General features: G+C 33.9%; 3 protein-coding genes across 5 annotated transcripts; 1 reads left to right on the forward strand and 2 right to left on the reverse strand.

Annotated features, from left to right (window-relative positions):
* Positions 1-2,747: 2,747 nt before the first annotated feature.
* Positions 2,748-4,720, reverse strand: LOC111799634 (homeobox-leucine zipper protein HAT3). The gene is made up of 4 exons (XM_023683055.2): positions 4,366-4,720; positions 3,860-4,170; positions 3,571-3,650; positions 2,748-3,233 (listed from the first exon to the last, which is right to left on the reverse strand). The coding sequence occupies exons 1-4, from the start codon at positions 4,508-4,510 to the stop codon at positions 2,927-2,929; spliced, it is 843 nt and encodes a 280-aa protein (XP_023538823.2). The 5' UTR covers positions 4,511-4,720; the 3' UTR covers positions 2,748-2,926.
* A 4,744-nt stretch (positions 4,721-9,464) lies between these two features.
* On the forward strand, positions 9,465-10,873 carry LOC111800524 (uncharacterized). 3 transcript variants are annotated; one of them, XM_023684257.2, is made up of 3 exons: positions 9,465-9,728; positions 10,373-10,473; positions 10,567-10,873. In XM_023684257.2, the coding sequence occupies exons 1-3, from the start codon at positions 9,495-9,497 to the stop codon at positions 10,577-10,579; spliced, it is 348 nt and encodes a 115-aa protein (XP_023540025.2). In that variant the 5' UTR covers positions 9,465-9,494; the 3' UTR covers positions 10,580-10,873. The 3 variants fall into 3 exon arrangements, with proteins under 3 accessions (XP_023540025.2, XP_023540027.2, XP_023540026.2); XM_023684259.2 differs by having other exon boundaries at positions 10,415-10,473; XM_023684258.2 differs by lacking the exon at positions 10,373-10,473 and having other exon boundaries at positions 9,471-9,728.
* Positions 10,874-11,831: 958 nt separating this feature from the next.
* Positions 11,832-16,498, reverse strand: LOC111801128 (rRNA processing protein-like protein). Its single transcript, XM_023685113.2, has 13 exons — positions 16,183-16,498; positions 15,872-16,104; positions 15,355-15,427; positions 15,132-15,206; positions 14,938-15,048; positions 14,805-14,847; positions 14,243-14,345; positions 12,936-13,038; positions 12,756-12,851; positions 12,627-12,656; positions 12,436-12,538; positions 12,231-12,315; positions 11,832-12,147 (listed from the first exon to the last, which is right to left on the reverse strand). Exons 1-13 carry the CDS (start codon positions 16,270-16,272, stop codon positions 12,015-12,017), a joined length of 1,278 nt encoding a protein of 425 aa, XP_023540881.2. The 5' UTR covers positions 16,273-16,498; the 3' UTR covers positions 11,832-12,014.
* Positions 16,499-17,644: the final 1,146 nt, after the last annotated feature.

Consider the following 17,644-nt stretch of genomic DNA (forward strand, 5'->3'; position numbering starts at 1 on the left):
ACTCAATAAGCAGGTTGCCGGATAGTTTTTTCTCCTAGATGGATCAATCGGAAGATACAAGGCTCGATTATAGTTCGAGAATTATCTCAAGGATATGAACTAGACTATCATGAAACATTTAGACCAGTGACAAAGATCACCACACAGTTCCTACTAGCACTCGTGGTAAGTAAAAAAAGAAAATTATGGCAGATAGATGTGAAGAATGGTTTCTTACGCGAAGAGTTGGATCGGGAGATCTACATGAATCAAGCAAAGAGATTTTAGAATGCAGTTGAAGCCATGAATCGGTACATCTAAAATTCAAAGAAGCCTTATTTAGATGTGGTTCAACGAATCCTAATATATGTCAAAGATACAATCGACTACGATCTTTTGTACAAAAGAAGTGAAAACAGCAATCTAGTTGGATACTGACCAGGATACCCGAAGATCAACCACAGAGTATATGTTCAAGTTTGGTTCGAGAATAATTTCTTGGTGCAATAAAAGACAACCAACAATATCATTACTTCAGTTTCTGCCGGTTTTTAAATATTATAAAAAAACCAATGATTAAATGAAGTCTCAGGTTTTTAAATATTATAAAAAAAAAAATTACATCGATTATATTTTAAATTCTCTATTTTCTTTACTTGAGTTTCTGCCGGTTTTCAAAAGTCTATATCATTCTCGAGCACTATTTTTTATATGCATTACTTGTAGAAGTATACATCTAATCCGATAATTCAGACCAACTTAACTCGAATTACAAGGGTTGGGTTGGGTTGGACTAGTATTTCGAGTTGGATTGAATTATTTTCTTGAATCTAAATTGGCTCGATTCAGTTTCGAGGTTATAGGACAAAAACCTCAGATTGACTTGAACCGAAAAAACGTTATAAAATACATTGAGAAATGGAGCGTATTCATAAGTGTGTTAGAGCGGTAATGTTGGCTTACTACAACTGACCATTATTATTTTGTTTAGGTTTTTCTTTATTATTTTGTTTATTTTTTTATTACTTTATTATTTTTAATTTATTTTATATTATTTTATTTAGTTTTTTTTTATATATATTTTATATTTGTCCACCTCAATCTTTCATACTATTTTTTAACAGATTATTTAATAAATTAAAAAATAATTATTTATACATTTTATATTATTTTAAAATACACCCTTATTAATAAATTAAAAAATAACGGTAAATAAAAAATTAGTGTTAATAGATTTGAAATTGTGTTAAAACTAAGACTAAGTAATTCTAAAATTGAATGTATTTATTGTGAGTTGCAATATTATTATATCACAATTTACACTTTTTTTTTTAATTTTCTGATAATTAGGAGCCTCCCATATAAGTAAATTTATTTTAATATAAGTAAAATTCTACCGTAATTTTTTATTTTTATTAGGTATAGTTTTTTAAAATTAATCATTTTTATTGTTTTTAAATTTCATAATTTATTCTTATATTTTCTAACTGATTCTCAAGAAGTGTCGGTATTTAGTCGTCTTTAATTCTATGATAATATTGAACTATGTTAGGTACTTCAATTTTACGATTGATTTATGTTTGTTTATAAACTTTTAATATCTTTTCGGTGGATAAATAAAAATTTTTTAAAAAAATTTTAAAAAGTTAACTACTGAACAATCCAACCTAAAAATAAAAGGTTGGGTTGGATTGTAAAAAATTTGGGTTGGGTTGAGAGTTACCAATCCAACCAACCCAAACTTTTAGTTGGGTCAAAAAAACTCGTCAACCCAACCCAACTCAGACCATATAAAACCCTAAACAGTTTGTCGCTTTGCACATGCATTTTGTATTTTGTATTTTTTTTATTTTTATTTTTTTGGTTCAAATTGATAGTTTATATTATATATAATTTGATATAAATATGAAAGGTAAACTGTGTAAAACGTATATGGTGCATGTGTTAAACTATATAATATAAATATTTACCCTATAGTATATTGTTTATAAACATTATTATTTATATAGACATGTATATTATTGTAACGATCTTATTTTCCTATTGAAATAGAGCGGCTACCATATGCATGGCGTGACTTGTTCATGCGGAAAACATTCATTTTAAATAGTTCATAAAAGATGTCATGAACTTACACCTTAAAAATAAAACATCACCCCTAATCTAATCTAAGACTATATAACAAGATGAAATACAACTATCTTAACATCGGTTCTATGGTTTTCATGCATCACCTCTGTCATTCGTACAATGGTGTCTTGTCTTTACCTGAAACGTAAGACTAATATATGGTTTTAGTATTTTTAAAAATACTGAGTAAGTGACCGACTATTAGAGTCTGTGAAATGCAAACACATAAATATGGTGGGATTTATCATTTAAAACATCTTTCCATTCCTTTAGGCGGCTTTCTAGTCTAGGCTAAGTTGGATGTATTGTACTTATCTACACATGACTCACACGTGCAAACATGGACCCACCAGGTAGGCTCGCACACCTCTTAGGCTTACTGGTCGGGCTAGCAGTTGCTGACGAGGTGTTGTCGGGCATCCAAAAAGAATAGTGGCCGTCGTATCATCATGGCAAACATAAATGTCATAATCAGTCTCATAGTGTACGCGTCCATATTCATAAAGGGAGCAACGGACCAAGAACACGGTAAGTGGTTGGTGTTCATAATCCCTCTTGTTTCACAGTATCTTCTTATTAACTGTGAGTTACATGAAAAATTATAAATTATATCTCTAACCATCTCGTTTGACTGCTCATTGTTTTAAAAATTTGTATTGTTTTGTGAAGAAGAAGAAAAGGATCTCCATTCATCTTTCAATTGACCATCCAAATATATCATTTCATTGTCCATTCCTCTCCCCCACTCTGCATAATCTAACTACGTTTTGTTAAGCACAGAACTACCCCATATCTCCAAACCCCCCACAAGAAACCATCAACGTTGGATCGGCAACACCGCCTGCGGGGCAATGGGCATCGAGGGTCGCTGCTGCATACCAGCTGCTACTGGATGGCGAGTCGAAGCAGCTGATGTCGACGAGAACGAGGAAACCGCCACACGCTCACACTGCGGGCACATAGTGAGAGTGGTAGGAGGGTTCATGTGCATATAGAGCTGCGGAGAAAGCTTGAGTGCCCTCAACTCTTGCACCTCCTTCTGTAGCCTTCTGTTTTCCTCTGTTAGATTCTCACAGCACCTCCTCAAGTACTCACAATCCACTTCTGTTTGCTTCAACTTGGTCCTGCACATTAACCATTACCCGAAACGCCATCAAAAATTCAAATCCTTACTTACTTGGTAAAGAAAACAGACAAAAATGGATGATGAAATATTATACAATTTTTAAATTAAAGAATGATCACGTGGAGCACTTGAACAAATGGCAATAGCAGTTTTTGGGATATTCTCATATCTGTAATGAAGAAAAAGAATATCATTGATGATGGATGCAACAATCTTCCTATGACAGTTTTGACCTTCACACTTAAATGCAGTGACAGAGCATTTATTAATTATGAAAGCAACAACTCCTTCTGATATTACGATTCTACCCCTGGATACGGAATTAATTTACTCACCTTGCCCTTCTGTTTTGAAACCACACCTCCACTTGTCTTGGTCTCAGATTCAGCCGTTTTGCAAGAGCCAGCTTTTGCTTCTGACGTTTAGAAATAAATAAATAATTAATTAATTAATTAATTAAATATTGACTAACTTAATAACGCTTTCGTTAAACTGGAAGTTAGGTCTTTAACCAAATATTGACTAAACTGCCCTTCTTAAACCCAAATAATTACCGAAATTGCCACTAATCATTAACGCTACGTGAAGAGAAGAATCGTATGAAATGACCGGATTGCCACTTACTGGATTGAGCGTGTTGTGCTCTTTGAACGTCTCCTCAAGAACCAACGACTGTTCCTTCGATAACCTGAGCTTCTTTCTCGAGGCGTCGCCGTCACCATCGCCGCCGTCTTCATCGTCGCTCCCTCGCGAGCACGAGGTTCTCTCGGCCTCCGCCTCATCTCCAACGGCTTCTCTCTCGCTCCTCTTTCCACTGATACTAGAAACCGTACTGTTCGGAGATGAAACGCCGTTCTCTTCCTCTCCATCCACCGCCGTCCTCAGCCTATTCACATCGATTCCCCTAAGAAACGACCTCGAATCGACGTTTCGATCTGAACAAACAAAATGATAACACAGTACACAACGATTCAGATACTTAATCGAAAACCGAACACCGTAAATCAACAAAATCCGCCTCAGAAACAACGATAATGTTTCAAAAATCACAGATCTAACAGAAAAAAACTCCAAAATAAAACCAGAGTAAACCGCAATGAAACGAGAAGAACACAAAATCAAGAAATTACCAGAAACTTGAAACGCATCTTTCCAAGAGCTCCTACGGAGGTGATTAATCATGGAGTTGGAAGGCCTATGGATGAAACTCGGCTGAGTCGTAACTCCAAACCCTAAACTCAAACTGAGACATAACTCGTCGTCGCTCCCGCCCATTTTGGAACGAACAGAGAATCAAAAACACACTACAAAGAAGGAAACGCAATGATGAAAAATATATAGGAGAGAGAAGTGGAGGAGGAGTAGTGGTAGTAGTAATTAATTAGTGTTTGGATTCCGGGAAAGCAGAGAGAAAAGAAAAGAAAATGGGTGGGAAAATGAGCAGGCGGTGCGGCAGAGAGATGTCATAGCTTTTGCTGCTAGTTTGCAGCGCGGATGGGACTATATATACAGGTAGAGGGAGGGAGAGAGACACGAGGGGTGTAGATTTAATCATCACTTATGACACACACACACCCTATTGGCTCAATCATGATAAAATGGCTTTTTTTTTTTCTTTTTTCTTTTTTTTTTTTTATCGCTCTCCTTAGGGTTTTTACTTTTAACCATGGTTAAGTCAAAACAAAAGTTTTACCGTGGTTAACTGTGTTTTAAACAAAAGGTGAAAAAGCGGCTTTCCCGCTCGTTGACCGAGTATTTGCCACGCGCTTCGAGTAATTAACACGCGCAATGAATTATCAGTTCATGATTGTGCTACTCAAAATCACGTGGAGATGGGGCCCACAGGCATTGAGGCAAATTGGTTATATCCAGAGGATTTTCAGATGACGGAGGGCCCACGTGATGGACCTCACGCGCGTGACGTGGGTAGCACGTGTGGAGTTTGTAAAAACAGGATTGCTTCTAATAAAATATATATACCTAATCACAACATTTGTCTTCTGGACTCCAATTTCATTCTGTTTATGTCTAATAAATATAATTAAATATATTTTTCATTAAATTAATGAATATAATATTTTAAATAACTTTTTAATTAATTGGTATTCTTTTAGTTTTAATTCGCGTATAGATTTGTGGTCAAAAAATAGAGATCGTCACTTGAGAATCTAACCTATCTGACTTAAATTATAAAGAAGAACCGGACAACTCAATATAACCCTTTATTTTTAGGTTGTGTGGGTTAGGTTGGCTCGTGAACTCTATTCAAGTTGCTCTAGTCACAAGCTAACCTAACCCACCCAACCTGACTACGAGAGTACCCTAATTCAAGTGAACTCTATTTTTTTTCTGGATCAATTCAGTATAATTTATTTTAATAAATTAGATTAAAAAAAAAATTCCACTCAGCAAAAGTGGCATACTTTAAAAAGTCAATGACTTATGAACACTTTATTTTATTGGTTAAAAAAGTAAACAAAATATTTTTTAAAAAAATTAAAAATTAATAAATATGAGGGAAAATTGATTGTGGCAGTAATTGTCATGAAAAAAAGTATGAAGGATTGGTGTGACTCATCATTCAAATTAAATAATACCCCACAAATTCTTTTTATTTTTTTATATCCCATAATTAATGCATTTTTTAAGGAATAAATTCAGCAAAGATTAATATATTCATAAATGTTTATGACTTTACACATGTTACATCTCTCATTTAATTAATGTCTATGAGTTTACGCATGAAATAATTGCGCCCGTTGACCTTTCCAAAGGCACTTGATGTGTACGACTACTGTTTAGCTAATTTAAATATTTTAAGTTAAACTAGAGATTTCATTATTAGATGGATTGTTTCACTCAACATATTTTAATATGGTCTTGTGGACTCATATAAGTTGACTTGGATTTCAAGACACAAATTCGTACTTGCTGCAGTGATAAATTAGTACTCACTTTAGTGATCGTACTATTGACTTTGTTGGGTGAAGTGAATGAAGTATGAAGGACACGTACTTTGTTACCTTCCATGTGTCGTATTTTATAAATGTATGACATGTATTATGTTATATAATGCTATGACTTATGTCACATTATGTTGTATTGTAAGTTAGACTATGAGATATTGACGTTAAATTATGGATCTTGTTGTGACTTCCATGTCTATGATGCATAATACCTCTATATGCTATGTCATGCACACTATGTTAGCAAGATTAATTCAGGATTATGAAATATTTTACACCACGTATGCATTTACGAAAGTTACGTTTATGAAAGAACGAATGTACGACCTGCATCATAAGCTTATATTAATGATTTAAAGCTATAAAGATCTCATGCATTTTTTAACATCACATGGCATGTGCATCGGGATATTTTCCTGCTATGATGACTGCGTACATTATGATATTATGCTGCCTTCTTTCCCTCTATGACTATGATAATGTTTGTGTGCACTAACTGAAGGGTAGATTCAAGGGTACGTATACGACTGCGCTGGTGGGTTCATGTGCACCTATATGGGTCGTGTGTAGAGAAATGTTTGTATACTCAGACTTACTTACTGAGTATTTTTTAAAATACTCGAATCACACGTAAATAAATAAATAAATAAAAAAGGGTTATTTCACAAGCCTATTATCTAGAATGTGTGGACCAATTTGAAGAAAAGCTTCTAGAATCTAGATTAATTTCTTTTATTTTTTACTCTAACGTGTTTGAAAATAAAATTAACAACAATAATAAAAAATGGGGAGAAATTATATCATTAAATAATTAAATACATACTTTAGTTTCTAAAATTTATATAAGGAGCATTTTTTTTATATTTAAATTCTACATTAATAATTAATATCTTATAAACCTAAAATATCGAATATTTATAAGTCACAATGCATCATTAATATTGTTCTTGATTTTCATAATAATCTTAGAAATAGGGTTGGATTAGGTTATAACCTTATTTTCAGTTGGTTGGGTTGACACAAATAAAACAATGTCAACCTACCAATCATTCCAAATTTTCGATTAAAAAAAAAAAAACTCAACTCAACCCAAACTGAAAAAAAACTCAGTCAGTTAGATCAACACTCTCAATATTTGTGATTTTAATTTTTATAATTAATTTTTAATTATAGATATAAATTTATTTGTATTTTTTTAAATTTTTTTTTGAAAGGGATATAAATTTAATTTGTTGTTTGGTCTATAGATAGTCTCCAATTAAAGCTTATAACAATTTTAAAATTTTAAAAAATTTAAAATTTGTATCAGAAATTGTCCTTTTCAAATAATTATAGCCCTAAGCATATGTCATTGTCGTGGTCAGGAATTACAAATTTAATTCATGGCAACTTGTACTGCAGCTTCTTATGTTATTTCCATCCCTTTTTTTTAAAAAAAAAAAAAAAATTATTTTTTATTTTTCAATCACAAATTAAAAACCATACAATTTGACCTACTTTCTTGCTTTCAACTGGTCCACGTTTCCAATTCAAACGTTATCAACTCATGAATACGAGATAGAGTGATTAACGGTTTAGGGGTAGGGATGTTTATATGATTTGATGACCTAATTAATTCAAATTATTCAACCTAAACTATAAAGATCGGGTTGGGTTGAATTTTGAAAAATCGAAGATCCAATTTAGTTTGCCGGTTGATATTTTTTTCTCATCGAATCAACTGAACACCCAAAATATAGGACTATAATCCAACCCTACCTTAATTTTTACAATGTTACGAACGTTTAACGTTTGTACTAGTGTTAATGATGCATTGTGACCTGTAATATGTATTGTTGATAGGTAGGTAAACAATCGAATAACTCAAGGGTTAGGTTGAGTTAAGTTGTGAACTCTATTTGAATGGCTCAAGTCACCAACCTAACCAACCCGAAAATTATGGTTGGTTTAAAAGGTTTTTTTTAACCCAATTAGTACACTTCTGTAATCTATGATCAAAAAGTCAATATTAACCTACCAGATAGACACATATCTTAACTTAGAAGTCAGATATTCAATAATATCTTCAATATTTCATCAATAAAGTTATTAAAAAAAAAAAATCAATCAACCATTTTTAATTTTTTTTAAAAATTGACTATTTAACATTTTAAGATACAAAAAGAAAAAATGATTTATTTAAATTTAAAATTTAAATAAATAAGTTTTCTAAAAATTTAGAATTTAAATAGATTTAAAATTTTGAAAGGTAAAAAATTGACTTTTACCACGTTGGAAAGAGAAGATTAAAGTGGGCGGCGCGTGGGGGGAAAGTTGAAAGTCCGGTGGGGGAGAGGAGAGAGAGAGAAGGTGGGGAAGGAGGAGTGGGGGTCACGTGCAGGAGGGGACAACACATGGTCCCATCATTGCACACGTGTGTGTTGACTTGTCTCTCCTTCTCCAGACAGTCAACAATCATTGGATTCTCTTTCCCCACGCGCCTTCCCCCCTCTCCAAATCATCTTTACATTATTATTTATTTAATATAAAAAAAAATCACAATTTCATCTCATTTCTTTTTAATAAATTATTTTTCATAGAATATACGCGAAAAAAATTATTAAAATTTCTTTTTTTCCCCCAAATAATTATGGAATTATTACATATTTTAAAAAATTGACCCAAGAAAAAAAGAGAAAAGAAAAAGGCGAAAATATATAATTTTAAAGTATTAATGGCTTTTTTTTTTTTTCTTTTGAAGAAAAAAATTATTATAAAATTTAAAGTCGAGACTTTTTTTGGTAGCATGAGATTCTAAAGCTTTAATAAAAATAAATAAATAAAAAAAAAAAGAAAAGAAAAGAAACGAAAAAAGAAAATATACCAAAATTGTCCAAACGAAGACAAAATGAAATGAAAACTAATAAAAATAGTAAATTACAAGTTTATATTTTAATTTTTATGTCCATTTAATTTATGAATTTTAAAAAATATTTAATATGAAATTTTAATTATTATTATTATTATTTTTATAATATGTTTTTAATTAAATGAATAGTAGTATTTTTAAAACCATTAAATATGTAGTATTTTTAAAATTCAAGGCTCTATTAAATGAAAAATAAAAAATTTGAAGAAATATTTAAAGTTTAGGAGGGGGATTAAACTTATATTTAAATGATACCAGAAAATAGTAGCGAGAATTTGGGCCATATCAGAAGAATTTGGGCTCAATCAGAAAGTTTAGGCCCAGTAACAGGCCCATTTACAATGGTCCACACGGGTTCTAAATCGTTGACGGCGACGGCGACAGAATGGGGAAAAGAGAGATGGTGGAGAACGGAGGGAGCGACGGTGGTAGCAACGCCCATTGGTGGTGGGCCTTGGCCGGCGCAACGCAGTTTGGCTGGGGTATCGCCTCTTTCCGGCGAGGAGTTATTGGCGATTCTAGCCTCATGCCCTTTAAGGCCTTCGCCGTTGCTTCGCTTTTCGTCGGCGCTGCCGCCTCGTCCGCCATCGCTTCCTTAAAGGCCGCCGGCATCCACAAGGTTTACTTCACCTTCTTTCCTATTCTGCATCTAGTACTTGCATTTCTTCTCCCTCCCCCCCTGATTTGGATTGCGTTATAGGTTAATTGCGCAACTCTGATTAAGTTGGCTTTGAACTTGTGTCGTCTTCTGAAGAATTAACTCTCAAACCAAATTTTATTCGTCGCATGTGGTGATTTGGTTAATGTCTAGAAGGACATTTTGTTTAGTTTTTAACTTTCAATTTGATCGAAACACTGAAACTGGAAACAATTGATCGAATCAAAATTGGCGTCCATTGATTAAGAAGAAAAATATTTTTGTAGGTTTTAGATTTTTAGGTTGTGTTGGATTCTTTGCAGCTGATATTAATAATCTTGCTGTTAATTTCGATAATTTTCTCACTTGGCTTGATGTTGCTGTGAAATTCAGGTATGTTCTTGATTGAATTTAGACATTTTTTTACATGATTTGAGCATTGATGCCATGATAGACTGAACTTATAAAAGAACTTTAGTAACGAGCATTGTTTTCATCCAATCTAATAATGGTTGCTGTTATTGGGTAGTGGAAGGGAAATTATTTTCAGATCAGTCTCAGTTCATTGCCTTTGTAGAAATTTTCTTACTGCGTTTGTAAATCACTATCAAAATGTGTTTAAGCAGTGTTCTGATTTCTTGTTGCTCTTATGGATGAACCAAATGAAGCCATTATTGTCATTCCTCACACAAACTCAGGGGCTTGATCTTGATTTGTGTAAGAAAAAGTATGTTTGGAAAAGAAATGTGGTGTAGAAATTCTTGCTGAAGTAAAGTGTTTGAATACAAATTTGTGGGTTTGGTGTGTTGTGTTGTATCAGGTTGAAGACGTGATGGAAGTAGGAGCTAATATCAGAACTGGTTTGGGGGTTCGTCCAAGAACACGAGATGAATGAGTTTTTGTTTATACTGTTTGTGAAATCTTGGATTTTGTGCTTTGAAGTCTTGATCACGAGTCGAGTTGAGTCGAGTCTTCGACTCAGACTGCACTTTGGATGGTTAAAGATTCAAGAAGAGGCTGATTACTTTCTGTATCATCACTATAATTGGGTACTTGTTTGAGTGTACTGAGTACTTGTGTATGTTCATAACCTTCCTTGAATAATAATTTCTTCTTCATTTAGGAAACTTCCATCCTTCCTGGTGCTGATTTGTCAATCTTGTTTTTCCACTTTTTATTTCTCTTTCTTTTCCTGGTCGTGCACGTTAAATTTCTTGTCATTCATGAAAGATTTGAATGGGTTGCTTCATTATTTATATATTTAGTTTCATTTTCACTATATGTTTTGTTACATTTTCACTCGGTATGTTTTAATTTATAGTTGGATATATTGAAAGAGTACGATATGATTTGAAAAATGTCTCCTTTCGAAGGAGAAAGGCCTTCGCATTCCTAATCTAGTGGGGGCTAGATGATTTTGTCTTCCTAGGTTGACGAATTGCATCCTCGTGTAATGATATTGTTTGGGCGTTTCTTACTTCTCTCGCTCAGTGTTTGCAACGGCTGGAGAGGCAATTGTAGAAGTGAAATCTATCGCCTCGCTGACCATTAATTACGACCTTTTCAAATATTTGATGGAATGACCCCAAGAGCTCGCTTTCGGTTTTTTTCCTCGTTCTAGTTTAGGAAAAGGTTTGATCTTTTTCATTAGAGCACATTGATATCGAAGTAGTCTTCGAAATAGGTGGAGAAGCTACGATAATTTTAGACTATTCAAATAGTATAATTGACGGTGGAATAGATTTTTTATAATAAATATCTCAATAATACCAAAAATCTACCTAATGTCTAATAATTTTTTTTAACACAAATGCTACGAACTCTAACCCATCATTGATAAAATATAATTACAAACAAAAAATTCTTACAAGATGCAGTTCAAAATTGTATTTAAATATCATTATAAAAACATATTATTTGAATTATGTGTTTTTTTTTTTATGGTATCAAAGGCTTGGCTGATGTCCTAGTCAAATCTAGACTAAAGAATGTCGATATTGTACTCAAATATTTCAATTTGTAGGGTACATTAACGTCAATAAAAATATCTATAAAATGTCGAAGTTCTCAGAGAAAATAAAGGAATAGACAAAGATGTATAATATTGTTATTTCCACGCATTAGATTAGAGGTGAACAAAACTTTCTAACTCGAACGAAAACGTTTATAACATACTCATGAACTTCGTAATTGTAGTGTAAAGAACTAAGGAGCTGAATAAAAAAGTAAAATGAAAAAAGTACAAAAATGTAGGGCGGAACAGATGCGCTAAACAGCAGTGGTAGTAGCCGACTTGTGTTGTTTCAAACCAAAAATGTTGTTGACTAGTTTGGGAGTGGCTTGGTGAAGATCCACAGGCATAGGAGCCATGAAGTTCACTATCTTTTCGTGGATATTGTATCTACAACAAGTATTCAAATCGAATCGAATCAATATTATCATACCAACAATCAAAATGCCAACCCAAAATGATCAAACTCCCACCTTATCTTACGACTCTTCGAGGCTCGCCGATCGACTATCTTTCTCTTCTTCGTTTGCATCTTTTTCAATGCATAAAACGCCGTCTCTGTTCACACATTCACCCCAACTATCAACATCCACACCTCTTATATAGTTCTTTTTCATGGTAATTCAATTTTATTTTAAAATTAAGCTCAAAGAGTGTGTGACATGAGAGAATCCGTACCAGATGAATTTGGATCAATCGTCTCAAAGAATTCCTTCAATAATTGCTGATAGAATTCAGAGTCCTCCAGAAGTTCAGGATCTCCTCCTTCAGCTTGTGCTTCCTAACCACAGTGAAGTTGTTAAGAATAAAGATAACATTAAAATTTCCGAGGCATATCGAAAGAAAGAAACATAAACAGACTGTATTACCTGCTCCTTGCTCTCGGCTTCGGTAAGAACCTGTCATCACCATGCAAAATAGCAATAAAAGCATTAGCATTGGCAGCATTAGGAGAAAGGGCACCGAATACTGTAGAATAACGAGTTGCTTGTTGTTACCGTCCCAAATACGTGCACAGTTGATCTCCTTAGCTGCATCTGATTAAGCATCCTACTTGGATCTCTCATATATGAAGCTACTTGTTCACTAATATTCTGCTACCATCAACATAATAATTTAGTATTGCAATTTCTCACACAAAGCAAGCAAGCAAGGATACGTAGCATGCAGGACCTGACCTGATTAAAGGCCTGCAATTTTCCTTTAATAGCTGCAGCACCTGTTGTAACTTGTGTTTTCCTATGCCATTTGTCAATTGACTTGTCTCTGAAAGCTCCTATCCTGCAATATTACCAACGTGTATGTCTTTCTCAACATCCATTCCTTAGAAGCTACATAAATCCTCCGGTAATATTCATTTATAACCATCATTTAAAATCTTCATACACAGTCATGAAGAGAGTTGAAGGCAATCAGTTAAATAATTTCAGAGATAGAAACATTGGAAAACGTGAAGCTACTTTAGTGGGTTGCCCAACGCGAGCAGTTATTGTCCGCTTTGGCCCACTATGAATCGCCATCAGTCTTACGGTTTTAAAAAGTGTCTACTAGGAAGATGTTTCCACACCCATATAAGGAATGCTTGTTCCCTTCTCCAACCGATGTGGGATCTCACAATCCATCCCCCTTGGGGGCCTAGCATCCTCGCTGGCACACCGCTCGGTGTCTGGCTTTGATACTATTTGTACCACCCCCCTTGGGGGCCAACATTCTCGCTCGCACATCGCTCGGTGTTTGGCTTTGATACCATTTGTAACAGCTCAAGCCCACCGCTAGTAGATATTGTCCACTTTGGCCCATTACGTATCACCGTCGGCCTCACGGTTTTAAAATGCGTCTACTAGGGAGAGGTTTCCTCCACCCATATAAGGAATGTTGGTTCCCCTCTCCAACCGATGTGGGGATCTCACATTGACACAGACACATAAGAACGAAAGAATAAAACAAATGGCTCATGATGAAGAACCCATTCGAAAGCAGTTTGTTTTCATTTAATATTCTGGTTTAAAAGATGAACTACAAAATCAAATAGCAAAGACCTGATAAATTAAATCATTCATCACTAAATACATTCCCGTCTCCCTTACTCCCATCTTTGGAAGTCTAACTATTCATATTTTCATCTTTACTTCAGTCTTATTTCAATGTTCCTCTACAATTGTTGGGGAGAGAGACGGCATGCTTCAGTGAGGAAATTGAACAAAGAAGACCAAAAGCTTTTTGCTCAAGTCGTCAAATATAACATCAAGTCTGCAACAGCGAAGACAAAAAATACAGAGGTTGCTTCGCTGCCATATAAAAGCATATATAAACATATAATGCCCTATTTGTGCACACTTGCCTTTGACCACCGCACATCCTAATCCTTCAGCAAAATTGTTTGGCTAATCTATACTGGCTAAAAAAATATGTAACTATACTAATTTTCAGAAAAGGTGAATATAAGTCGAGCATAATGGTGCTTTGTTCAGAGAAAGAGGAGCACCTTTGATGCATCTGAGCAACTTGGGACCAATCTTCATCATTATCATTTTGAGCATCTACGGTTTTGGAAGACTCCAAACGGTTAGCCAATACTCCAGGATGGCCTATAGGAGGATTGAAGTGGCCAGAAAAAACAAAGAAAAGCTCAGTCAATGTTAACTCATGCGCCACTATTAATAGTTCACGCATGCAACAAACGCTTTTCTTATCACGAGTACAAAAAGAAAAAGCTCTGGAGGTATCTCACAGGTCCATAAGAAACACGGTTGTCTTAAATAATTTCAAGATGTAAATATTTCTGGAAACAAATGGTGGCACTAGCAGTAACAAACCATAAAAGTATAATAATATGCCCAGCATAACTTCCAAGAATAGATTAACTGTGTATAATTGACCTAACAAGCCACTGCCATAATTATAATCTGAGCTCCTATTTATGAAAGGATACACAGTAAGTGAACTCAACAATCCCATCAAAGTTAATGCCCACTTCTTCATCTCAGCAGGCTATGCATGATAAAATTTATGTAGTATACAAGATAAAGAGATGAAAGTTTCCATACCATCGGTAGCTTGGACGATATGCTTATTATTTTCAAGTAAAGCCTGTCGTAAAAGAGAACCACAGGGTTAAATAAGAGATACCGGCCATGAGCATCATAGATAGAAGGTACAATGTTATATGAAAAATTATACCTCTTGTAGTTCCAATAAAGAATTTAAAGTATTCTTTGACGATGTGATCAAATCTGAATATGCCACCTCAACATCCTTATCTAATTTACAGAATGAAGACTTAACTGGCTCCTGCACAATCATAAACTATTTTGAACAAAACTTTCATTTGAAAATATAACAGAAACTAGATGTCAAGAATGATAGTTAGCTACCTTTGGCAATCTATTTGAGTTGGAGAATGCCTTTTGAAGCAAAAATCTAAGCTCAAGACTTTTGTCCCATAAAGCCTAAAACCAGAAAGGAAATATTGTGAGAACATTAGATAGTCTACCAAACTGTAAAATACAATAGAACTTCGCCAATTCTATTCCGTTGCACACAAAATCAAACCTATTAAGTAAAACATGAAATCGATGCATAGAAAAAGTGATATACCCTTTGATTCTTCACTGCTTGGCCTTTAAGAAGATCTTCATCCTTATGTTGCTTCAAATTCTTCAAAATGTCTCTGATTCAAACAATAATTGGAGTGCACCAAAATTGAAAACGATGATAAAATTCAATAGAACCCCGCATCAAAAGTTGAGAATGCAAAAAAACAAACACTACTTGAAGTTATTACATGGCATATTTTGGTCATGCTCAAAATAACCAACAAAAAAGTACGACAAAAGTAATTTTGGTCATTCCAAAACCACTCTCAAGAACTTCACAATGAACACATGAAAATATTTAACTAATAGTTTCTGCTATAATTAATTTTGATGAAAAAGATGATCTACACAAGAACCTTGAAGTGTGGGCTTTAAAAAATCAATATCTATGCAATTTTGAAGTCTGAAAGAGAAATTAGAAGGGCAACAATTTACGCATTCGTTCATAATTTTCTCTAACATGCAGTGATTTATGAAGTGTAAAAGGAATCAATGAGAAGAGTTTAACAATTTCTTACTGCTCCTGGTGACGAAGATGCATATATTCTTTCTCAAGTTCCTCCATCTCTGCATCTTTTTGGTCATCATTTTGCACACCACCTGCTTCTTCTTCGTCACTCCAATCTCCGTCCTCCTCCTCTCCATCTTCCTCGTCTACTTCATCCTCCTCCTCATCCTCCTCATCCTCCTCTACTTCTTCTTCATCTCCTGAATTGCCATCTTCGACGCTGAAGTATTCCTCTTCCTCAGTCTAGTCACAAAATCTCAATTAAACAAGCTATAAATTCAAAGAAAACAAATTCCTCTTACCAAAACCATACCGACTTACCGAAACTTCCAAATCATGCATGTCTTCAAAATCTTCAGACTCACTCTCAGTTTCTTGTGATTTTTTCGACCTCTTTGATGCAGACCCCATCTTCTGCTATGAAGTACAGAGGTCGTAAATTGCCGTCCAATTTATGAAATCGTTAACCCTAGACAACAAAGCGCATCAATGGGCAGCTGAAAGAAAGAGAAGAAAGAATCGCAGGATCAAGAAAGAGATAGCGGGCAGCAAAGGTTCCAAACAAAAAGGGAAAAAACCAGAGGATTGGGGTTTAAGGGAAAGCAGACGGAAACCAATTGGAAGAAGGGTTTATTGATAGCAGTCAAGCTTTTCATCCGACCATTTTAAATATAAATTTTAATTATTAAACTGTAACTTTCTCCCAAAATAAAATAAAATAAAATAAAATAAAATAAATAATAATAATAACAATAAACATCCAAATTTTCTATAATTTAATTTAAAACTAATCAAATCATTTACATAAATTTTGTTATTGTTCCAATTTATAAATTTAAACACTTCCCTATCATTTTACATAAATTATTATTATTATTGTTTCAAAAATTAAATTTTAGTTTTCTTTTGGACTGACTTGAATTTTTTAAAAATTAAAAAAATTAAAAAAATTCAAGTGACGGTTGACATTTTTTAGTTTGGTTGACCAACTCGAAAATAAGGTTACAACCCGACCCATTCCTTACTTCTCTCCCTCCTTTTAATTATTTTAAAGATTAAAATATTTGTAGAAGATGAGTTGTGACCGTAAATATTTAATTTTATAATTTATAAAATTTTGGTAATTAATATAACATGCATGGATGATATGACCTAATTTTTAAATTACTTAGTTTAGGCTATTAGGTAATTTCCACCTAAAATACCTGGGTCCTTAAGATGTGGTTATAGTCTAATCTTTTAAAATTCACTTAATAAACCCGGGCATTTACAAGCTATTTCTAATCTTAAAAACGACACGAATACCTATTTACTTTCTTGTTTGCATTTGGGGCACGATTCATGTCCTTTACAAGCTCAAAATTCTCTTAAAAAAAAAAAAAATGGATAGGTCCCTATTAGTTGTTGATAACCGTTGAAACAATCGGTAATTAAGGGTATGAATTTGATGAGGAACCAAAGCTAGGTCACAGCCGGTTCAGATGACATCCGCAATACATGAAATTTTAAAAAGGACCTAATATCATGGAATAATGATACTCGCTGAATTTGAAGGTCACATTTTAGGCATCAACCAATGTTGAATTATGAAAAATGGGTTGTTAGATGTTGTACATGGTATGATCACAGATTACTCTATAGCACGTTGTGTACGAATGCATACACCACAACATTATTTTCATTCATTTTTATTTTTATTTTTGGTCGTGTGAGCTTATGGTAGCTCATAATCAGACTTAGAGGTACATTAATAAACCAACCTAGTGAGTTCATATGCACGCGA

Source organism: Cucurbita pepo, chromosome 8 (assembly GCF_057944985.1).
Source record: "Cucurbita pepo subsp. pepo isolate OVF chromosome 8, ASM5794498v1, whole genome shotgun sequence".
Classification (NCBI taxonomy): domain Eukaryota; kingdom Viridiplantae; phylum Streptophyta; class Magnoliopsida; order Cucurbitales; family Cucurbitaceae; genus Cucurbita; species Cucurbita pepo.

Bases quoted from the DNA above. Each gene is read 5' to 3' on its own strand.
- LOC111801128 (XM_023685113.2), bottom strand. From the start codon at position 16,272: ATGGGGTCTGCATCAAAGAGGTCGAAAAAATCACAAGAAACTGAGAGT. The intron at 14,848-14,937 runs GTATAATTTTTC...CTTTTACGACAG, and splicing joins CTTTATTGGAACTACAAGAG to GCTTTACTTGAAAATAATAA. The intron at 12,852-12,935 runs GTCAGGTCCTGC...TGATGGTAGCAG, and splicing joins AATTGCAGGCCTTTAATCAG to AATATTAGTGAACAAGTAGC.
- LOC111800524 (XM_023684257.2), top strand. From the start codon at position 9,495: ATGGGGAAAAGAGAGATGGTGGAGAACGGAGGGAGCGACGGTGGTAGC. The intron at 9,729-10,372 runs GTTTACTTCACC...GTGTTTAAGCAG, and splicing joins AGGCCGCCGGCATCCACAAG to TGTTCTGATTTCTTGTTGCT.
- LOC111799634 (XM_023683055.2), bottom strand. From the start codon at position 4,510: ATGGGCGGGAGCGACGACGAGTTATGTCTCAGTTTGAGTTTAGGGTTT. The intron at 4,171-4,365 runs GTAATTTCTTGA...TTGTTTGTTCAG, and splicing joins AGATGCGTTTCAAGTTTCTG to ATCGAAACGTCGATTCGAGG. The intron at 3,651-3,859 runs GTAAGTGGCAAT...TCTAAACGTCAG, and splicing joins AGCACAACACGCTCAATCCA to AAGCAAAAGCTGGCTCTTGC.